The sequence below is a fragment of the Typha angustifolia genome, chromosome 15 (assembly GCF_048772165.1).
Source record: "Typha angustifolia cultivar Huaian chromosome 15, ASM4877216v1, whole genome shotgun sequence".
Lineage (NCBI taxonomy): Eukaryota > Viridiplantae > Streptophyta > Magnoliopsida > Poales > Typhaceae > Typha > Typha angustifolia.
In genome coordinates, this window is record NC_133253.1 from 4431710 (window position 1) to 4453152 (window position 21443).

Consider the following 21443-nt stretch of genomic DNA (forward strand, 5'->3'; position numbering starts at 1 on the left):
TAGCAACTTTTATGATATCAGATTTGAGTGACGCAGTAACTATTAATTTGGATAGAGCTGATCCATTGTTCATGAATCTAAGCATCAAGGATAAAGATAGAATATAAACTTGGTTAAACACACACAGTTCATCATTTGGCCTCACAGCTTGGTTTCAACTGTAGGAGCGGGAAGCTCAACCTGCAAACTGCCTTGGTCAAAATATGCTCACAGGCAGCAAGCAAAGTATATCGATTTTGACATTCAGGATATGAAAGTAAAGATGAGTTGGATCAAAGTCCATTCCATAAGAAAACATAATTGATACTGCTGACCAAAATTGCAGTAGCAAAATTTTAAACAAACATGAATTTCTCGATAAACAGACGGATGGATGGCACCGAAACAAATTTAAGCTGCAACTCTAATGAGAAGATGTCAAGCCTACGTCCTTCCTCTCTCGAACAGTATTAGCATAAGGAATCAGCATCTTAGAATACGCGGCAAGGCTTTCCCATCGTGCTCTTCAGATACAAGCATCTCACCTAAGTGACATCAAAGGAGTTAATTAGAGATTGCTAAAATAGATAAGTTACTTAACTAGTTCAAACCTTGCAGAGTTCAGATGTAACAAATGTCTTAAATTGAACATGTTTACCAGACAGTGGAACTATTTTCTAAAAATTTGAAAGAAACAAGAAGCTATATGGAAAATCAAGGAAAAGCTCACATTTTGCCAATTCTTCTTCAACAAAGACACAAGGAAGTTCACGCTTAATTGCACATTCTGTTGGATCTGCTTCTCCTCCATTCCACAGTTACCCACAGCAACACCCATGCAGAGAACTTTCTTGAGTTGGAATTTCACCATTGCTTTTGTCTCATTAACCTTGGCCTCCAGGGATTCCTGATGACTTACAAGAGTTGGGAATTTACCTGCATAACCGATATATTCAAATAAGCATACTAGAAGCATGTATAACATAACTATATATATTCGCCATTTCACTTGACCACACACACAGAGAGAGCTTAAATTAACAAAAGAAAGTGAAATTGCCCATCAAGTTGCAGTCCTGTACAGTAACTTTTAATGTCCATCATTTCTATTAGATAAGAGACACAGATATTATATAGGATATCCTTTTACTGGTAAAAGAATATTAAACGCAAGTAGGTTAACATGCGCTACTAGAAGCAGGCATTCATCTACATATACTTCATCTATCACCTGTACATCATCATTAAAGGACAGTAGACACCAAAAACTACTAGTGGATCAACATAAAAGCCCAGAGGAAGCAACAGATTCCATATATAAAACCATCATCTACTCAAAATGCTGGAACAAAACAATAATATATGACATGAAATTCCACTGCTTGCATCATAACAAGTATATCTCCGGGATCTAGTGCATTACTTTCTAAATCTTTCCATTATGCAGTAATCCCAGCTTAAGGGAAACAGCATAAGAACTGCAAGTCTAAATGCTTACACAAGTAAAATAAGACTAACAAGATAGAACAAAAATACTTGCCTGCTTTGTTGAGACCAGGTCCAAGAAGCCGGGGAATCTGTTTAATGATAGCCTCTGATGCCAAGAAAGCATGATACTTCTTCGCAAGCTTTTTGACTAGCTTCTTATTCTTATTCATTTTCTTAAGCCCTTCAACATCCATATAGTCGAGCCCTATCTTCTCTGCCTGCAAGAGCATGTTAATTGCTATCAGGCAATACGACAATGAAATTTGACAGGAAAAATGATGGAGTCCCCAACAAAAGTTTTGCCTACTTCTTCCAACCAGAAATTGAAGGCATAAGTAACTTAAAGACTTATGATAGTTAGGGACATCGAAAAGCATAAAACAACATCATTTAATAAATTAGAGTAGATTAGATAGTATGAATTATCAAATCGCCATAATAAACACATTCAATAAATGACAGACACATACTTACATATAAGAAAGACAGTTTTAAGCAATTTTTATGTTGTTAGATATAGATGATTATTTGGACAGTGTGTGAAAAATTTAAAGAAAAAAAATACCAATAGCAATTGTATCTGATGTCCAAAGCCACCAAGAAAAGCACACACTACAGCGGATCCTTGCATGCAAGGACTACTGGAGATTATCTATCCTTAGTGCAGTTATCTAGTGTAAAAAACTAAAAACGTACATAACCGTCTCTTTACCTCTCCAACATGTTGAGCATCACCAAGCATGCAAACCTTCATCTTTGGGCGTGGAATATGAGGCAGCTTAACAGAACCACTGAACCGCTTGTCCTTTTGAGGGTCATAGTTTTTCAACCCAATCTGCAGCTCAATTGTTTCAGTAAACTTACGCTTCTTCTCCCGAGACTCACCAACAATTTGGGTGATTGCTTCTTTCAGAACTTCGGTTTGTAACTTGCTGCAACATGAAAATAATATAGTTGTAGCCACATTATACATATTTAATGTTAAATGAGTAAATCAGGAATAGAATAAGTCCTGTAAAATAGACTTACATATACTTCTTAATTTATGAGTTCATAAGAAACGATTTATATATCATGCCATATATATTTTTGGTATATATTGGTAAAGAGACACAGAAGTTCATAACAATTCATGGTTGGTGAAGAAAAAACATAAAAAAAGTCATGGAAATCAATCCATCTTCAAACAAGAAAAGGAATAAAATGTTGCAAAATTATAGCGACATAGATAATTCCAGATTAAAAATGAGGATTATTAAGAGTTTCAAAATATACTTCTTGCTAATCATTGCCTAAAATCTAACCGTCCGACCAGATGATTGGAATATATTTCTCCACCAACATTAAACAGATCAAGAGTAAAAAAATCTAATGTTTGCAAAACAGCCATAATACCTCATTGTAGCGTCCGGTTCCTCCTCCGCTCACTTTGCCTCCTCCGCCGCCTCCTACAAGCAAATAAAGATGAGATCGTTAGCAAATTACAGAGATAACCGCAGGAGTTTAAACTCATTATCCGAAGAAGACGAAAGCGATGAGGGTGACGAAGGTTAGAAGAGAGAGAAATAATTGCGGCGCGAAGTAAATTCATACAGAGAGCTCACGCGAGACAGAAGAAAACCCTAGCACGAGAGGAGTCGGGGAAGCGGCATATATATACATATATATAGGTAACGAGGAGAGTGGATTAGATCATCATAGAAACGTTCGCGTTGTTCACAGCCGTTGGATCTGGGAGGCCGGTGTTTTGGGCTTTAAGTTGGCCCAGTTAACTAGTTACGATAAAAGAAATGGGCTAACTCATCAGAGGCCCAATAACCAGGAGAAATTTGGATATAGGAATATTCATACAAGAGCTCTTTTAACTTTCTTCTAGAATATATTTAATTATGGTATTCACAATTTTGGGCACTTTAGTTTTAAAATAGCCAGTAAGGATCTCTTCATTTAGCCCCAACAAAATAAAATGATAAACTGTCATGTCATAAAATTATATGTCAAAAATAATTTTTTAATTTTATTATGTATGTATTTAAATCTAGTAAAAAATTACACTATTTACTATGACACTCGAGTTTGAATTATAACGGTCATCAATATTTACTATGACACTATTATTATATTATGACTTCTCTTTATAAATAAAGAATAATTTTTTTAAAACAAAAAACAAGTAATATAGGGTACGTGGAATTGTGTGTGAAACCGCATAAATATCTTATCTCAACTTTAGTAATCCAGGGGAGCTATGAAAGGCTGCAACAAGGTATATGTAACTGGAGCAAGTGTGTTGCTTTGGCGTGGAAACACACTACCAACAGACAGGCATTGATTGTTAAAACCTACAGCAGGACAGATGGGGACGCTCTACATTGTCACAGTAAGCAGAATGACAGAAATTTAATGATCTATAGTTAAAATTTGGAAAAGACGACAGTTACTTAATCCTTTGCCTGGACAACGAACAAGATGACGTTCAAATGATTTTAAACCACTTGGGACTATTCAAAATGTTGAAGAATTGATTCAAGTATTCAACCCATCTGGAAAAATCTCAGATTGGACGCAGCTGTATTTAAGATCATAGAAATGGAAGAGGCAAGAAAAGAGATGTAGCTGCATGGGGTATCTTGATCAACCCAAAAATGGATGCACAATACATAAGAGGTTCCGTTCACGCTTGAACCTTTAAATTTAAGATTCAAGTGAGAATCATGCTAATAAATGAGTCTTGGCTCAATGCCATTTATAATGTTTATTGCGCAACAGAAGTGTTTCCACAAGCTGTTCTAAGCTCAATGTAATGCAAGATCTGCAAAAAGCTAGACCTCCAAAAATCATCATTCAGATTGCCTTTGCCCCAACACTGGAATATCCTCGTACCTTTTCTGCATTTCAAACAAAGAAACTGTATGAATAACATCATTCGAGGTAGCTTACAAATGATGCAAATATAGCACTGCACCATAACAAAAATTTTGTTAGCAGCTGGAATGTTTTCTGGGCCACATAACAGCGTAAAGGAACAAGAAATATTGGTAAGCATCACAGGTGAATTCAAGTCAAAACAAGACCCAGGGAACAGATGGTCCTATGCTAATTACATGAACAAAGGATGGAGCATAGAATTGTTATTTTAATTTCAAGTAAAGTTTCTTATGAATTGTTGGAAGCAGGGGCAATCTTGAATAATAAATTAGACATAAAATTCCAAAAGATATCAGGAAGTCTGAACAAGCACTAAGATACTGATCTGAATATCACTGTCTTTACTTCAACTAAATCAACTTCTCAGTGACTAAAAAGCTTTGGACAATAAACATCACTGAACAGATCATGGCATCATGCTAACAACAAGTGTATTTGACCATTAAATGAAACCCAAGGATTGTCCGGAGAAATGGATGTTCCAATAAATAACACCAATTTCTAATTTAATAAGAATAAACTGCTTTCTTTATTGCCAAAAACTATACCATCACCTTGGGTTGGTGAACGAGGTTATTTTATCTCCTAAATTCCTAACCCCTATATCCTCCAGTCTCCATCTCCTCTTACATGAGCTAATTATCTTGCTCTCCCACTCTTCTCATTGGTGAAGGGCAACAGCAACCATTATGTATATGGCTCCGTTTGACACTTGACAGCAGAAAGCAAAATGGGACTTACTGTGGAGGGAAGAATGATTATGAAAATGGGACTTACTGTGGAGGGAAGAATGATTATTAATATGGAGTCAGCTCATAATGGCTCTCGAGATGTAATCCACACTTTACCAGATGAAACTCCCTCCAATAAACAAAGATACAAGAAAGAAATGTGAAGATTCAATAGAATCAATATATCAAACAAACTCCTGCTTAGAAACAGCATGGGTCGTGCTGCAAAGTTTATAGTTGCAAATTCACTTTTTTCGTCAATAACTGACTAGTTTTGCTGGACTTCAATAGACCAATTCGGGCTTATATCTCCCTAACCTCTACTGGACTTTAGCATATGTAGTTTGGTTAATTGGGGCAATTTTCGATTCCCTCGGGGATAGTTTCCCAATAAAACGAACACTTTGATCTTGAGCACGCTATTACAACGGCATCAAGAGTCTCTTGGTTCTCTTTAGCCTTTTAGAATAAGTGAGTTGAAGAGCAGGCTTGGGGCATATTTTCTCAATGCAAGAGCTCCAAGGTAAGGTAATTCTAAAGCTATCCGAGTGAAGAATCCATAGATTTGGAGGATAAGTAAGAATTCATATAAGCAAAATATCACATCAAACAATAATTTTAATTTGAGACCAAGATTTTCATACAAATCAATGCAATAAATTCAGCAATAGACCGAGTTCAAAAACCATTACCCCCACGTTGTTATACTCCCACAACTTGTGAACTCCGTAATCCACCATCTGCAACCAAATAAAAATAAAAGGAATAGTTACACATAGGCGTCCATGGCATCCAATAGAAACCCATATGAGGCACAAAAGAAAAAATACATGAGATATCAGAAACCCTAATCGACGGCTACGGAGGAGAGAAGAAGGAAGGGAGGAAGAGGAGACAAACCCGCTCCCCGGCGAAGGCGCCGGCGACGACGAAGGTAACGTAGACGGAGTTGCGGCGCATGAGGACGCGGTAGAGCCCTTCCCACAACCCCATGAGATCTCGATTGCACCGATCGCTTCCTTCCAACGAAACACAAAGATAAAAAACCGAAGACAAGTCCAAGATATGCAACGATTCGGGTTGGACCGTGCGACTCAAGTAACCCTCGACTCGCTTCGGGCTTGATAATTTCCTTTATTTTTTCAACCCCCATAAATTTTTGTTCATAAACCCCAAAATTTATAAGATATTCTTAATAGTTCACATGATCATCATATATACACACAAAAATGGAAGTTGAAAGGGTTAATGTGAAAAAGATAATATTTAAGAGGGTGAAAATAAAATTATTCTCATTATTTTTAAAAGAAAAGGAAACTATATTAGAAATTAAATCTACCAATTATAGAAGTCGTTAGCAATTAAAATTGACATAAGTGCAGAAGGATATCCCTCATCACAAGTACACCCGAAGCCTAAGTTCCTATCTTTATTAACAAGTTAATACTTGATTAGTTTGCCGATAAATATGTGTAACTTTATAATTGTTAAAATTGTTAATCTGGATTTTAATGTTATCGATAATAGAGTCAATTGACTAAAACTATCCCTCTAAATGTTGATGAGAAAAGTAGAGTCAATCTCAATCCACACTTTGGATAAGTTTCTATGTGCAATACTTTGTAGCGCCTCTCTCATTAGTGTAGTCTTCACAATCAACATTGATTTATAAGACTACTATTAGTCCATCGAACTAGGAAATTTGACCCACACATCGCGGTTAATTAACCTATCAAGGCGAGGAAAGTTCCCAACGGACAAGAATGATAGTTGGGGTGGGTGGGCTTAATACTTTTGACAAATAACTTAGCTATATGATTGTTTGCTAACGAAATATTGTGAAGCCAAACCTTATGAAGGCATACAGTCATCTCTTTTCAAATTAGTCAAAGTAAGACGGCTCAGTATCCCTTTGAACCAAGCTCTGTTCAATCTTAGCAATTTGTCTCCCTCGAAAATCCACAAATAGCGATGACAACCACTCTACAATGAAAAAATAAATGGTCAATGGTCTCAAGTATCAAGAGAGCAGACATGAAGCAGAGTATCAAAGACAAGGCCAAAGGCTGAGAGGTGGGATCTGGTCAGCAAATGACCCTAGGCTAATTTCCAAAGAGAGGTCTTTATTCTAAAAGGGATCTATAACATGTCAAATTAGAATCATTTTGGTAGGAAGAAATTGATAAGCTAATTTAGAGGAAGCATGCCTCAGAAAAGGGTGGAACCTCTGGATCTAATATTTGTTGCATGGAATATATTTGTCATTTAGAGGTGAGATGACAGAACGATGGCTAAAACTATAGATATAACACAACAAAGATTACGTAACGTAAAATGATTCTACTAGATTGATGGTAATAGAGAGCCTCATGTCAGCTTACAATTATGTAGTGATTTGATAGCCCAAGACACACGATTTTTATTAATCTCCAGAGGTTGGAAGATTCAATTCAAAATGACCAACCTATGATAGATTAGGAAAGAATTAATTGGAGAGAAATTTCATTCGGATGGGAGAAGTATTATTTTGTTTATTAAAAATAATAAGTAAAATCGTACGGAAGGTGTCGGACATGACAGAGATATGATTACTATGGAATCCAATTGATTTTATTTAAAAATAAATGCTGGTATTTAGAAAATAATGAAATCATCCGAATCAATTAAAATCGTAATTACCCTGATTTTCCAAGACAACGAATTTGATGAAATTATATTTCCAAATCCACACATCCTGTGATTCCAGACCGGCCGGAAGAACAGAGCATTTAGCTCACATTATAGAACTCATTTTTCTCTTTTTACTAGTAGTTTAGAATTTTTGAGTCGAGATCGTAATACAACATATCAAACCATCCATATGTTTCGCTATCCATTTCCCTAAAAAATAAATTCAAAAAAAGAAGAAGAAAAGATGGATGCATAAAGAAGAACCCAAATCCATATGTATAGAAGAGGAAGAGGAAGAGGAAAGCATCAGCATCAGCATCTATTCTCCAGTTCAACTCTACTCGAGTTCGCCTTCCGGCACTCCTCGGCCAGAGCATCTCGCGCTGACGCCGACGCCGCCACGGCTGCGGCGAACGACCCACTGAACGCCGCGCAATCCGCCCAATCTTTTAACCTGCTCTCCAGCCCCCAGCTCTCCGGTATGCAAACCCTCGCGCCCCCCATCTCAACCCTCAGCCTCTTCAACCTCTCCCGCCGCTCCTCTCCGTTCCCGACACGAGCCGCCATCGGGCTCGCCTGGGCCGCCGGATCAGGATAACTCTGGGAGAGCATCTCCTTCAACTAGTATTATTATTACTACGACAGAAGGGTTCTATATATCGTCTACCTAAAGGAAGGAGAGAGAGAGAGAGAGAGAGAGAGAGAGAGAGAGAGATGAATGGCCTGTGGAGAGACACATGCCCCTTTGCAATCTTGTGGTTGGAGAGAGAATATAATACTGTGTGCGGTTGGGAAAGTTCAGCCAATGGGATGGAAGCTTCCGATCTAGTGGGATGCTTGCGTGGCACAGGATGTAGGGATACGTGGTGACAGTGTGGACACGCATCAAGCAGTCATACCAAGTCTCTCTCTCTCTCTCTCTCTATATATATATATATATTAGAAAGAGAGAAAAAGAAATTTCTTTTTCTTTTTCTGCTAATCGTAACAATGGAGGATAGGATTAGTTCTAACTTCTGACATAGATCTTAAGCTACAGAAAGTAAAAGGTAAACTGGAGTTTATAAACACTAATTTCAAATGATTCTTCTTTAAGTGGATGCTTACTTTAAAATGCTGATGTTATTACAACTTTAGTAGTTACTATTTACATTGACATTCTCTACCCACAAATAATTTTCTTAACTCTAAAAGGATTCCACAGCATCAACTAATGCTTAACTACAAGGACCTCATAGTCAATTAAGCAGGCTTGGTTTAAACAAAAGATAATTATCTCAAACATATCCACTTCAATCTATAAATACATACATGTATATATAATTTATAATCATTTTTTTTTGTCTTTCTGCGTTCTTCATGTATCTGAAAGACTGGAAGAGACCAAGACTGAGCCAATGAAAGGGGCATAGTTATTGCGATGATCCCCACTATTATTTGCACCTGCCTATTTGCACAAAAGGAAGGAAAATGAAAAGTAGAACACTGGTTAGCTTGACAAGAGCAGAGAGACCCACAAATATTGTGCAAGCTCATATCCTTTTTTCTACTGTATGTATACTTTTTTTTAATATACTTGGAAGACAGCTCCTACCTTTCTATAAAGCTCATAGCTTTCTCATCGTTTCTTCTTCTTCTTCTTCTACTACTACTACTACTACTACTATAAGGATTGACAGAGCAACGAGAAGAGTTTGCGGCGAAGAAGGCTGAGAGAAGTTCTGAGGAGACAAGGTTAACTGGCTGAAATGTTCACCATGATGCAAGGAGAAGACGTGGAGTCTTGGATGGCAAACCATAGAGTTGGTGTAACTGGCTTTCCAGATTCTGCGCCTTTGAACCAGCTTCTTGTTTATGGAATCCAGGACTCCAATCCTTCGGCTACCGATATCTTGTACAGTTTCTCTCGATTTCTTTAGCTTTTATGGAGATTTCACACCATGCTTACAGTTACATATTGCATTATAGATCAACAGATGGCTCTGAGATCGAATGACCATTAGTTAGTGGATTGGAGTTATTAATTTTCAAATCCTTGAGTGGATATATATTTCCTTTTCCGCGTATTAGAAGTGCTCCACGCATCACCACTATGTAATCGCTAATCTTTCGTTGGATTACACATCTACACACCAAGTTAATAAAGCTTAATCTGATCCATTCATGGGTGTTATCTTTACTCCTCTCCTTTATTTTAGTTACACTAGTAAAGTATTAATCCAACCCACTAATATGGACTTTGTTTTACTTGATTAGTGACCAACAAGAAGTTGCTTGTTTTGATGAGTTGGAAGAGTCTCTCCTGCAGGAAGTTAGTGGCCTAAGGAGTGATGGAGACAGACAGTGTAATCCTTTCTCCTTCTTCCTCTCTCCCACCTTTTATCCAACCTAAATTACCTACCAAATTTTGCTTTATGTCAGCACTACCAAGTGTATATATATATATATATATATTCACTTCACTGCCTTGCAGAGGAAATCCATACATGCTACCGATGCTTAAGATTGTTTCTAATCCTCTTCGTCTCATATTCTTGCAGCCTTTTTCAGCTCCAAGCCCTCAAGGCTTGATATCCTCCCCTCCCCATGGCCAATGAGATTTGAGAAAATACAAAGAGTATGGTTTTTTGACTTTTGACTTAAAATTTTGAGAGAGAGAGAGAGAGAGAGAGAGAGAGAGAGAGTAGTGTAGTGTAGTAGTGTAGGAAAAGGAGGATATGGATGGTTATTGCCCCCACACTGACTTTATAGTGCCTTATTTAATGCCAACAGGGGAATTCACAGTCAGCAGGGAGCACTGATTCATGCTTAGCTAAAACCATAGGACCCAAGCTGGAGTCAGAGCCTCTAGTGAGCAGATACACCTCCTCGGAACAGTCCACTGACCAACAGCAGCACAAGGTGATGGCAAATAATGCCTCCATGGCAGGAGAAGCTACAAATCATCAACCTAGACACCAGTCTAAGGTACTGAATTAATTTTTTTTTTCATAGCTAACGATCCAAAATTAGCACAGGCTCACACATAGGGGGGAGTCTCGTGCACTGTGTCGACGCATGCCTTTTTTTTTTTATATGTACGAAATACGTCGTTGTAGGACCTAAGTATGCAACTGTGTTTTGCTCCAAAACACTCATCTAAATGCATGTACTAATGAATCAGAGATGCCATTCTTTCTGGTTTTCTGGTTCATAATAATGTTCTCGATTGGCTTATAAAGAAAACTCTTCTCAAACTCTATGTTCTGAGTTCTGGCCTCCATTACGGTCACACACCTTTTGCCCTTTTTCTCCGTTCTTTTAGCAGATGCTGTTAGGAAAGGGAGATATATCAATTATTCTCCTTTTAAAATACTAATATACATTTCTTATTTAACAGAGAAGTATTGCTGATTCTGACACAAGGAAAGATGGAAAACTACTAGATGCCAAGGTCTCTCTCTCTCTCTCTCTCTCATGCCTACATCAATTGGAGATGTGTCATACATCCAAAACGCAGTTCTACTATGTCTTAATTATTTAATCAATTGGACTAAATACAGATTTTCTCTTTAAAAGGAGACCTGATCTAACTATTTTAACTGTTTTCAAAGTTGAATCCTTATTTTTATAACTATTTATATAGTTTGATCTATGGTCTTGAGTAATTGCATCTTGATTTAGACATGACGATCGACTCTCTACTAGCTATAGTCTACCAGAAACTATATGATTGTGTTGTTTGAGCAAAAAATTACAGAAGTTGTCTTTGATTATCAGACCTTTAGACGCTTAGCTCAAAATAGAGAGGCAGCAAAGAAGAGCAGGCTGAGGAAAAAGGTATACCAGATTTTAATGACCAAGATACTTTCTAATATACAGGATGGCTATGTGAATGTTCCAATCTTTGCAATTAACCTTTCAAATTTGATTCATAGGCTTATGTGCAGCAACTAGAATCAAGTAGAGTAAGGCTTCAACAACTAGAACTAGATCTCCAAAGAGCGCGATCACAGGTTCAAATATGCTAACAGTATATTTCTTCATACATATAGTTACAGCTTTTGCGATTTTTATAGTATCAGCATTCAGTCAGATGACTAAGATTAATGGTGTGTAGGGTATATCTTTTGGAGGATGTGATGCAGTTAAGGGAATCAGTTCTGGTAAGAATGAGTCCCTCTACCTTCTCAAACATTATAATTAGGCAAGTTATGAAGTACATTTGCTGATAGGAATGTATTGAAGGTGCATCTACTTTTGACATGGAGCATGCTCGATGGTTGGACGAGAACAACAAGCACTTGTCTGATCTCCGAGCGGGATTGCAGGCCCACCTGCTTGAGAGAAATCTTGGTCTAATAGTAGACAGGTGCATCTTGCACTATGACAAGCTGTTCGGTCTGAAAGCAGTGGCGGCGAAAGCAGATGTATTCCACCTCCTGACTGGAATGTGGAGTAGTCCGGTCGAACGACGCTTCATGTGGATAGGTGGATTTAGGCCATCTGAGCTTCTTCAGGTCTTAAAACTTGACTCTCCTTTGCACGTCTTTTGCTCACATCTTGTGTTACATCAAGAATTCTATGTTGAATGCATGACTAGTGCAATGTGAGTCTGTTCTGGTTACATATAACATGAGGGTCTATGCAATTACTATAGTTGCAGAGCTTTTTCCTCTTTGCTTTCTCGTATATTCGATTTACAGAATTATGCTTAAAAACTGCTGATCAAACTCTGCATCCTGCAGCATTACTACTAGGGATGATAAATATCTCTCTCCTAATGTTTATATCTGGAATAAAAGTCTCTTAGTAGATTGCCTTAACATTTGTGTTACACATATTACATAGTGAAATTTAGCTTGTTTCTTGTCAACCTTTTTGATCAGATAATAATGCCTCATATGGATCCATTGAGGGAGCACCAGCTAATGGCGATCTGCAACCTTCAGCAGTCATCTCAGCAGGCAGAAGAGGCTCTCTCACAAGGCCTAGAACAACTCCACCAATCATTGGCCGAAATGGTTGCAACTGGATTCATTGGCGAGGGATCTAATGTTGGAAACTACATGGGCAACATGGCAATGGCACTCGACAAGCTTGAAAACGTCGAAAGTTTCGTCCTACAGGTCTTTTTCTTATCCTCTTCTTGATTCATGATCATAAATACACAATGAGCAATATAAAAACTGGCAAGCACAACATGTCAAGATAAATTCAGTCATCTGATCTGATGAGACCTTAATGTTATAGATGTTAAGTTCTGCTAAATTTGGAACTTATCCTTCTCTACTGAAAACAATATCGTCGATAGGAAGATAACAAAAAAATCAAGCTCTTCTATATCATTTTCAGCAAATTGTTGAATTTATGAGCAGTGGTACCACTCCACCACTCTTGATCCTTCTCGAGTCACACCTATCGTATGTGTCTATAGTCAAAAGAAGAAGGTAGGAACTTTCTCTGTAGATATTAATATTTTGATTGCTTTCTTGATACAAGAACTTGGCCTTCTTTACCATTGTCTTTCTTGTTGGTACTTCAATAGACAAACATCACAGTGCTTAAATCATCGTTGTTAAGAGTAATGGTCCATGCCTTCCACAAGTTTGGCCGGTTCAATCCCCAGTGAGATAAAGACAGTCACACACAGCTACCTAAACTTTCCAGTACTTTCATGGACATGGGCCATAAGTAAAAGCAGATACATTAATTGGTAGAGTGCCAAAGCTCAAAGGGTCGATCCTGTTCATAAATAGGTACAATTAGTAAAAGAGCGAAAGGCAAACCTTGTGATCTTTGTAAGAGGACAACGAGTAAAAAAGCTGTGTGGTCAAAGCCTCTGACTTGTGTGATCGTGTAGGCTGACAGAATGAGACAAGAGACATTGCATCAAATGCGCCGGATCTTAACTATTCGACAAGCAGCAAGATTTTTCCTGACGATCGGTGAATACTACAGCTGCCTTCGCGCTCTCAGTTCTCTCTGGGCTTCTCGACCACAAGAGTAAAATTTCTACATTGATGCCTCTAAACTTTTTCTGAGACAAAACTATTATGCATGAGTAAATCCACTTCATCATGCGAAGTGGAGGATAATTTATTCTCAGCCGCTGATAGACTACCAGTTAATGCTGTTATTCGTCCTTGTGTCGGATAATGACTATTTTGCTTGTTTCTTGTTGCAGGAGCTTTATCAATAACACAGTCTCAGAACTACAAGACATTCATCAACTTCAGCAGCACCAGCTTTCAAGCTTTTAATTGGCTACGCCAGTGAGACTTTTTAGACGTCCTACTGAGTGCTCTGAGAGTGAGAGTGTGTGTGTGAGAGAGAAAGAGAGAGTTGTATTATTCTATAAACTGATCATGTAGAGGTTTCAGTGAGCAAAAGAAGAAAACAGGAGGCGAATTGTGGCCAGTAGTTTATGCATCTGGATCGACTCGTTCTCGTAATTGCTCTTCCATAAGATAGAAGGTTTTGTGAATAAGTAAGCACATACCATAGAAGCAAAAGCAGGAGAAAGTTAAATAGGAAGAGGACCAATCCCAAGTTATTGCATTTGGAACGAGCATTACTCTTAGAACAAGATGAAGGCAGGGGGGGTTCATAAAAACAAAAGCAGGGAGACTATTTTCTACTGCCAAGGACTGACTACAGATCGAATATTTTCTGGCACAAAAACTAGTACACAAGGAGGAGTTTTTGACCATGATAGGCTCGGTCTGCACACTAATTATTATACTTAAATAGTTGAATTATGAATTTATTTATGCTAGTGGGTGACTTTTATTCCCGGTGGATGCTAAAGACTGACTACATACGAGTAACCCAAAATTGCTCACATAAATATCTGTTTATTATTTTTAATGCTAACTCAGATAGTAATTTTTAGAAATCCATACATATTATCTTATGTGGTCTTTTCATGACCAAAAACGTGTGATAAAACACTTCTATCATGTATATAGTTTGGTGTGTGCAATAAATACGTTTTATAATTAGATGACTCAGGTATATTATTTGGTGTGCACCGTGAACTTAATCTTAGAAGTTTCGAAGATTATTTGTTAAGTGGAGTGTTCCACTAATGGAAATTGAAATAAAAAAAAAATACTCACTTTCCAAAAAAATTATATATATTATAATTAATTGCAAAAATAAATAACTCCTTTGCTTACTAAAAATAAATTTCACTCTTTTAACTTTCTTTTTAGGAAAATTAGCGAATGAGTAGAAAACGAATCGAGTCAACTATACTAAAAAAAATTATAGAAATACTTTTAACTAAATCATACTAAGAGTATTTTAGTTATTTTAAAAATAAAAATATTTTAGTTAGTTAGAAATAAAATATCTCTACTTAACAGAATATTCTTACCGTGTTAATTTAAATCTAACTTAGAGTATTTACTTAGATATATTCACTAGATCATATGACTCAATTTATAAATAATAAAAATATAAAAGATACATTGTAATTTTGTTGAGAAAAACAGGTGTCATGCAAATTTCACTTATATTTTTAAAAGAAAAGTCACTTAGTGTACTGTAGAAGTGAAAAAGAACGCGAGAAACAGAACTATTCATAATGGCTTGTTTCCAGTTCCAACCATGGAAAACGAGTACAGGCACTGTAAGATTGAATTTTGTCGTCGAGTTTGTGGAGAGATCTGACAAATTTGTCCAGCACCAATAGTTTCACGACACCAAGGTATGACCTCTCCCCATGCAGTCTAATATAGGGGGGCACGTCCATACCACCCCAACTACAAATTTTGACCATTCCCACGCAAGGGGCAGGGGTGGGCCGTGAGCTTAGGCACAACTAGTTCAGCTCTCTTTTCAAATAAATAAAAAATAAGAACACACCCAAAGAGACAAGATCACTAGAAGATCCAGAAAGAAAGACAAAACATATACACGAAATACGTCACAGGAGTACTACGAAAACATTTGTGATATTACATGAAGAAGCAATTTAACATGTATAACAAAAACTACAACGGCAAATACTGAAGAGAAGACATACCCAACCATACGATTAGAAATATCAGTATCATGTCCGTTCTAACCATGTCAATGTGATGTATAATGTCACATATGATGATTACAGTAATTAATACATGAGATAAATTTTATTCTCTGGGCATCTTAAACTGCAAAGTTTCGACGAAGGTCCATCTGTCGAGCACCATAATTTGCAAAGCAGCATAACATATTATCTTCAGTTTGCAGGTTTTAGTTCATTTCAAGCCTCTTTGCACATGACTTCAGTAGTACGCCATAACAAGAGAGCGGAGGCCTGTGCTGCTTCTGTAGGAGTTAATATATGTAAGTCAGAGGTGTATCAAGCATTTAAGAGAAAGCAGCAACATTAATGGAGTTTTTTCATATCAAACCTCCATTTTGATAAGCTATTTACATCCGAGCTGTATGCGTTCCTTCTCTGTTTACATCCGAGTTGTACGCGTTCCTTCTCCGTTTACATCCGAGCTGTACATGCTCCTTCTCTATCTTCTGCATCCTCGAAACACTTATAGAGTCTGTCAACAATCGATTGGTCACTCCATAGGCTAAGATGCCACTCCTGCTTATCATGGTACAGGAAACAACTCCGAGAAAGCTGATGTTGGACAATTTTTTAGCAACAGACAAAGCTCAAGCAATCTCGGTTCTTTAATGCCTGCAATCGCCCTGCCAGCAGATAATAAATATTGCATCTGTGATTGTCTATAACTCCAGGATTTAGAGTACATGCTGGCACGTGCAGGCATGCCCAGGCCCCTTAGCGGGGCCGGGCTAATCCAAAACTCGCTTCAGGTTGTTGTTGATGAGTCTGCAAGAAATCCATACTCAGTAAAGAAGACAGAAGAACAATATTCAAATATTACAACAAAATCTCACAGGGCTATACTGACCATGAATCCAAAGGAAGATAGAAGAACAATATTCAAATATTACAACAATATTGCAAGAACTCCATACTTCAGTCATTTTGATGTCTCAAGGCAGAGCATGATAAGTTAGTTTTACATCAGCAACATTTAGAAACATTTTGATATGAAAATTCTCAAGATTTAGATTGTCTGTTTTTCCTGAAATCAACTTTCCAACAGTAAAAAGTAACAGAATCCAGAGAGCTAGACAAATAGATAATATAAAGAAACATTAAACCTTGAAATTGAATCTTCTAAACAGAATTGGCATCACAAGTTAAAAATTTCACCATCTTGCTACTAAGAAAGAAAACAAAGTATTCTTGAAATTAAATCATTCTTAACTCAATTCACCCAGATCATTATTAGGAGATCTGAGATTCCCCTTTTAGAACTTGGTTCTGACAATGAAAAACAGGACACTAATCATGTATATTCTATGCTTGTATGCCTTGTCCTAGGAGCACCACATTATAGCAAGCAAAAAGTTAGGACATTATAATAATATAGCTCCAATATGTCAACAATCTCTATATCTTATCATGGAATAGTAATATGGTTATGCCATGCATTAACCCTATAACTGAACATGAATCCACAAAGAAACAAATACACAGCATAAACAAATTTATAACATATAAAGCTAATGGTAAGAGAAAAATGTACTGAAAGATATATCCACCTGAACAAAGGGTTGCATGCGATCATGTGGACGAACAAATGACATTCCATGGTGCGGGGCGACAGAATATTGAGAAGATGGCATGTAAATAGATGATGTGGAAGGAGCAGCAATAGGACTACGATTATATGGTGAAACCATGCCTTCTGGAGGTCCATAACCCATTGCAGTAGGCGCTTGGGCTGCTGGCCAATGTCCGTGCAGGTGCTGAGGAATGGACCGAGGCTGCTGCTCAATAGTGATTTGAGGCCTCTGCCCTGATCCAAGCTGAGGAAATTCTGTATTGTAATTAACAGCAGGAGAATACAGCGGCTGCATGGTGTAAGGCCCTCCACTGAATCCAAACCCAGGATCAAATCTTTGCGCGTACCTGAAGATATACGCACATTTTATGATGACTGAATACAAATTCATGCTTTCATCCCAAAGAAGAGAAAAAGAAGGTACAAATTCATGATTTCGTGCAATTTAATGTTCAACAGACGACTCTGTAGGATTACACTGGAGCTGATATGACCATGAATCTGATGTAAACAGATGCAACTTGATGTATGCAAAATAGAATTTCACTTCAGAAGTTTATGGAGAAATTCTCTTTGATGAATAAAGATTAAATGTATATGACTGAACTCATCAAACATGCTTATTTCTGGTTATGTTTCCGCTTTGCGAAAATGATTCAAACATGCATTTGATAAATGTGACAATGAAGATATGACGGGATGCTTGACTATAACCTGTCATCTAATAGATACATATAAGTTGTTAAATTCACCAATCTGTAGTGCTTCAAGGAAATAGATTAGAAAAACTCAACCTTATCAAGAAAGCTAGAAAAATGATGAAAGAAAATTGCAGTATCAGGACATAGATATCAACCTTTTCATATTTTTTCCAGGAATAAATAAATTGTTCCATAAATATGTCAAGTAAAAAGTTTAGATTGCCAACACAATAATAGCACAAAAGTGGAGTCTTAAAAGCAAACCTGTCATAACTCCTGTCATAGTCAGGATCCTTACGATCCACCTCACGGTCCCGGAATATAGCTACTCTGCTGCTGGCTCTGTGTCTACTAACTTGTGGCTCTGGGTCACTCTTGTTCCTATTCGATAAGTTGCCACCCGAAGAAGAGTGACTCAAAACCCTCCCATGAGTAATTTCAGGTCCTTCTAAAGATGAGCTCTCAATTGAACTCGAATCTAAGGAAAAGCAACGGATACTATGAGGAAACTTTGGCTCGTCATCTGCTTTGGAGATTGCGCTACTGCTGCTACTGTTATTACTGCTAAATATCCGTGCACGTGCCTTGTTATACTCTTCTTTTCTTTCTTCAACACTCTTCTGATGATTTGCCTTAGAAGAATGGGCATTTGCTTTAGAACTATTATGTAAGTGCTTTTCTGGTCTTTGCTTAATTGCGACTTTCACGACATTGTTGGTATCTTCTTGTGGCAGGTTGACCGGAATATCAGCAAGACGAACTGGAGGAAACCGACACTCATAGGAAGTTTTTCGGAGCACTATACGTGAACCAGATCCATCAGGCAAACTATTGTCCGGCAATGCGAGTGACTGGAGATAATAATGCTGTGCCACACGGTGTGCAGCCAACCGTAAATAGGAAGTTGGAAGAGCCTCAAATTCTAACTGTTGTTGAGCAGGATCTCTAATAAACTTTTCGATGTCTTGCTCCATCCTTAAAACTGAACAGAGACATATCATAGTTAGCATGGCAACAGAAGAATAAATGCATTGATGGCTCAAGATCATTTGATCAGATTTGTTAATATAATTTCCCTTGTCACAGTCATAGCACCACCCAAAGTGTGTCTCCTTAATTGCTAAGCAGTAATCAAAGGAAAATATGCATGATAAAAGCTCACAGGTGTTTGTTGGTAGACTACATTAGCATGTAATACAGCCATTCAAAAAACAGGAAGAAAAGAAAATTTAATTGCATAAATTTTTTTTTAACAGAATTAGAAGTTGATGTACTATCTACTCATTGCAAATAATCATAGTAAAATTGGAAGAAATAAATCAAGAAGGCTTGAGTTTTCAAAATAGAATCCAAATGTTTCACACTGAAAAGAATGACTATGTCAATTGGTTGAATACTTGAATATCACTGCAAGAGAATAGATTCCAATAAAAAGATATCAAGTATTATACACACTTCAAATGCCAATTAATTCTTCTCATAAGGATCTCTAACAGCTTCATCTCGATTTAGCTATATTGACCTAGCTAGTAATATTTCCAATGTTGCGCACATACATATGCAAATGGACATATAGGATATCAAGTAGTCGTCGAACTTTATCCATGTCCACCGCTATATTATTTCCTTCAGATATGATTGTAAAGACGGTCTTCTTAAATCTATTTGATGCTCCTCTGGTAGGATTTTTTTCTGATTATTCACAACCACATGTAAGCCCTCAAGGTTACAAGTGTTATATACTATTATTAGTGTTCATTATTTACATCCTAGATAAGAACTGTCCAAATTAAAAATATAGAACCACTTTGTAACTGATATTATCCCCAACAGGAACATATCTGAAATTCTGAACCATGTATCATTTGTAGAAATACTTATCTGCTACCCACCAATCTACAGGTCTAAACACAATCATGTCAGTCACTATATCTGCAAGAATGAACTAAAACTCACACGTTGTTCTTCAAAATGTTGTTTTTCATGCAAATAGATAATCCTTTAACCAATCAAATCCTTCTATAATCTGTGTCATCTAAAAATTCCATTGTCTGAACCTCAATTCTCTACTCACACAACACTAACCTTACTCTAACAACGGGTCTAGCCTATCTGTCCTCTGCAAAACAAAGTAGTCAAAGTAGCCAAAGTCATATTTTCTCCTTTTCTCACAAAAGTTTAAACTTTGGTATGATAGTACTAGCAGAATCAATATCCTAGCCTTGCTCCATCAGCATGCGAAATTTCAACCCGAGTTGAAAAAAAATTAGGAAAGCGATTTGAAGATCAAGTCAAAGAGGCAGGCTTCTGATTCAACCTTAGCAACATAAATGGGATTCACTTTCCAAGAGCTTAAATCCACCATAATTAACCCCTATTATAATTATTACAAGCACGTACATGTTGCAAATCCAGCTTAACAAAAAAGAAGAAGAAGCAAGAGCTCAATCAAGGCACTTACTCGATAGACGTTCCCGGGGCTTCTCCAACGCCTCCCTGAGGAATTGGTCCACCTCTCTAATGGCTTCTTCCGAGACCTCTCGGCCGCGCTCCCGCGAAGAAGAAGAAGACGACGACGACGGAGCCGGCGACACTTGCGGCGCCGCCTCATTCGACAAATCCGGCAACGATGACACGGCGACCGGAGTGTTCCGAGACGAGAGGAGCAATCGGCTCATGGTCTCGTCCAAATCCGCCATTTCCCAGGAGTCGGGGGCGGCCAAATCCTCCGCGGAGCCCTCCATGGCGAGAAGAAGCACACCGCGCTAGGGTTTGGGGACGGGAAGAGAAGCCCTAAGCTTAATCGCCGCGAGATCCATCGAGGAGCCGGAGGAAGAGATGGAGGGGATCTAGCTCTAGGGTTTGTGGGGGAAGAGAGGAGAGAGATCAGAGAACGAATCTAAGGCCCAAGGGCAGTGGAAGGGGGAGAGAGAGAGAGAGAGAGAGAGAGAGAGAGAGAGAGAGAGAGAGAGAGAGGTATGGGCGAAGCGCCGTGGCCTTTCGGTTCTCCTTCATAAAATCCCGAGAAACCCCGCCTTTATCCGAGACGGACTCGGATATCTTTAGGGGCGTTTCGGGAAGAGCGAATAGTAGTAGCAGTAACGGATTCGGATCCTCTTTATTCCTATCTTGGGTAGAAGATGATCCGAATTATTCTTGCCGTACGTAAGTTGTATACGAATCTAGTTGGGTTTTAGTTGCATTTGCACGTTGCAACCTCAATCTAGCTGTGATCACTTTGTGTGTTAGCTTGAGTTTGCTCATATTCCCCTTTAATTCTACTTATTCTCTAATTTGATTTTCGCGCAATAGATTAGCAAGCT

General features: G+C 37.9%; 4 protein-coding genes across 5 annotated transcripts; 1 reads left to right on the plus strand and 3 right to left on the minus strand.

Annotated features, from left to right (window-relative positions):
- Window positions 1-216: 216 nt before the first annotated feature.
- Window positions 217-3108, minus strand: LOC140777340 (large ribosomal subunit protein uL1). Of its 2 annotated transcripts, none has more exons than XM_073121384.1 (6): window positions 3061-3108; window positions 2863-2915; window positions 2180-2399; window positions 1520-1685; window positions 710-915; window positions 217-524 (listed from the first exon to the last, which is right to left on the minus strand). In XM_073121384.1, the coding sequence occupies exons 2-6, from the start codon at window positions 2865-2867 to the stop codon at window positions 471-473; spliced, it is 651 nt and encodes a 216-aa protein (XP_072977485.1). In that variant the 5' UTR covers window positions 2868-2915; window positions 3061-3108; the 3' UTR covers window positions 217-470. The 2 variants fall into 2 exon arrangements, with proteins under 2 accessions (XP_072977485.1, XP_072977486.1); XM_073121385.1 differs by having other exon boundaries at window positions 3072-3090.
- A 966-nt stretch (window positions 3109-4074) lies between these two features.
- On the minus strand, window positions 4075-6186 carry LOC140777343 (cytochrome b-c1 complex subunit 9, mitochondrial). Its single transcript, XM_073121389.1, has 3 exons — window positions 6027-6186; window positions 5819-5866; window positions 4075-4355 (listed from the first exon to the last, which is right to left on the minus strand). The coding sequence occupies exons 1-3, from the start codon at window positions 6117-6119 to the stop codon at window positions 4308-4310; spliced, it is 189 nt and encodes a 62-aa protein (XP_072977490.1). The 5' UTR covers window positions 6120-6186; the 3' UTR covers window positions 4075-4307.
- A 3228-nt stretch (window positions 6187-9414) lies between these two features.
- LOC140777336 (transcription factor TGA2.1-like) lies at window positions 9415-14198 on the plus strand. Its single transcript, XM_073121381.1, has 12 exons — window positions 9415-9690; window positions 10053-10141; window positions 10337-10413; window positions 10569-10763; window positions 11176-11229; window positions 11556-11615; window positions 11714-11791; window positions 11896-11941; window positions 12024-12295; window positions 12665-12904; window positions 13639-13781; window positions 13963-14198. The coding sequence occupies exons 1-12, from the start codon at window positions 9545-9547 to the stop codon at window positions 14036-14038; spliced, it is 1476 nt and encodes a 491-aa protein (XP_072977482.1). The 5' UTR covers window positions 9415-9544; the 3' UTR covers window positions 14039-14198.
- Window positions 14199-15791: 1593 nt separating this feature from the next.
- LOC140777337 (uncharacterized) lies at window positions 15792-21097 on the minus strand. The gene is made up of 5 exons (XM_073121382.1): window positions 20582-21097; window positions 18385-19102; window positions 17397-17766; window positions 16178-16614; window positions 15792-16091 (listed from the first exon to the last, which is right to left on the minus strand). Exons 1-4 carry the CDS (start codon window positions 20862-20864, stop codon window positions 16564-16566), a joined length of 1422 nt encoding a protein of 473 aa, XP_072977483.1. The 5' UTR covers window positions 20865-21097; the 3' UTR covers window positions 15792-16091; window positions 16178-16563.
- Between the last annotated feature and the right edge of the window lie 346 nt (window positions 21098-21443).

Coding starts and splice junctions, on each gene's coding strand:
- LOC140777340 (XM_073121384.1), bottom strand. Junction 1,686..2,179: donor ATGCTCAACATGTTGGAGAG/GTAAAGAGACGG, acceptor ATGCTCTTGCAG/GCAGAGAAGATAGGGCTCGA. Junction 525..709: donor TGAAGAAGAATTGGCAAAAT/GTGAGCTTTTCC, acceptor GATGTCACTTAG/GTGAGATGCTTGTATCTGAA.
- LOC140777343 (XM_073121389.1), bottom strand. CDS start 6,119: ATGGGGTTGTGGGAAGGGCTCTACCGCGTCCTCATGCGCCGCAACTCC. Junction 5,867..6,026: donor GCGCCTTCGCCGGGGAGCGG/GTTTGTCTCCTC, acceptor ATTTGGTTGCAG/ATGGTGGATTACGGAGTTCA. Junction 4,356..5,818: donor GGGAGTATAACAACGTGGGG/GTAATGGTTTTT, acceptor TTTGAAATGCAG/AAAAGGTACGAGGATATTCC.
- LOC140777336 (XM_073121381.1), top strand. CDS start 9,545: ATGTTCACCATGATGCAAGGAGAAGACGTGGAGTCTTGGATGGCAAAC. Junction 10,414..10,568: donor GATTTGAGAAAATACAAAGA/GTATGGTTTTTT, acceptor TAATGCCAACAG/GGGAATTCACAGTCAGCAGG. Junction 10,764..11,175: donor AACCTAGACACCAGTCTAAG/GTACTGAATTAA, acceptor CTTATTTAACAG/AGAAGTATTGCTGATTCTGA.
- LOC140777337 (XM_073121382.1), bottom strand. CDS start 20,864: ATGGAGGGCTCCGCGGAGGATTTGGCCGCCCCCGACTCCTGGGAAATG. Junction 17,767..18,384: donor TATGACAGGAGTTATGACAG/GTTTGCTTTTAA, acceptor GTATATCTTCAG/GTACGCGCAAAGATTTGATC. Junction 16,615..17,396: donor GCATGCAACCCTTTGTTCAG/GTGGATATATCT, acceptor GATTTCTTGCAG/ACTCATCAACAACAACCTGA.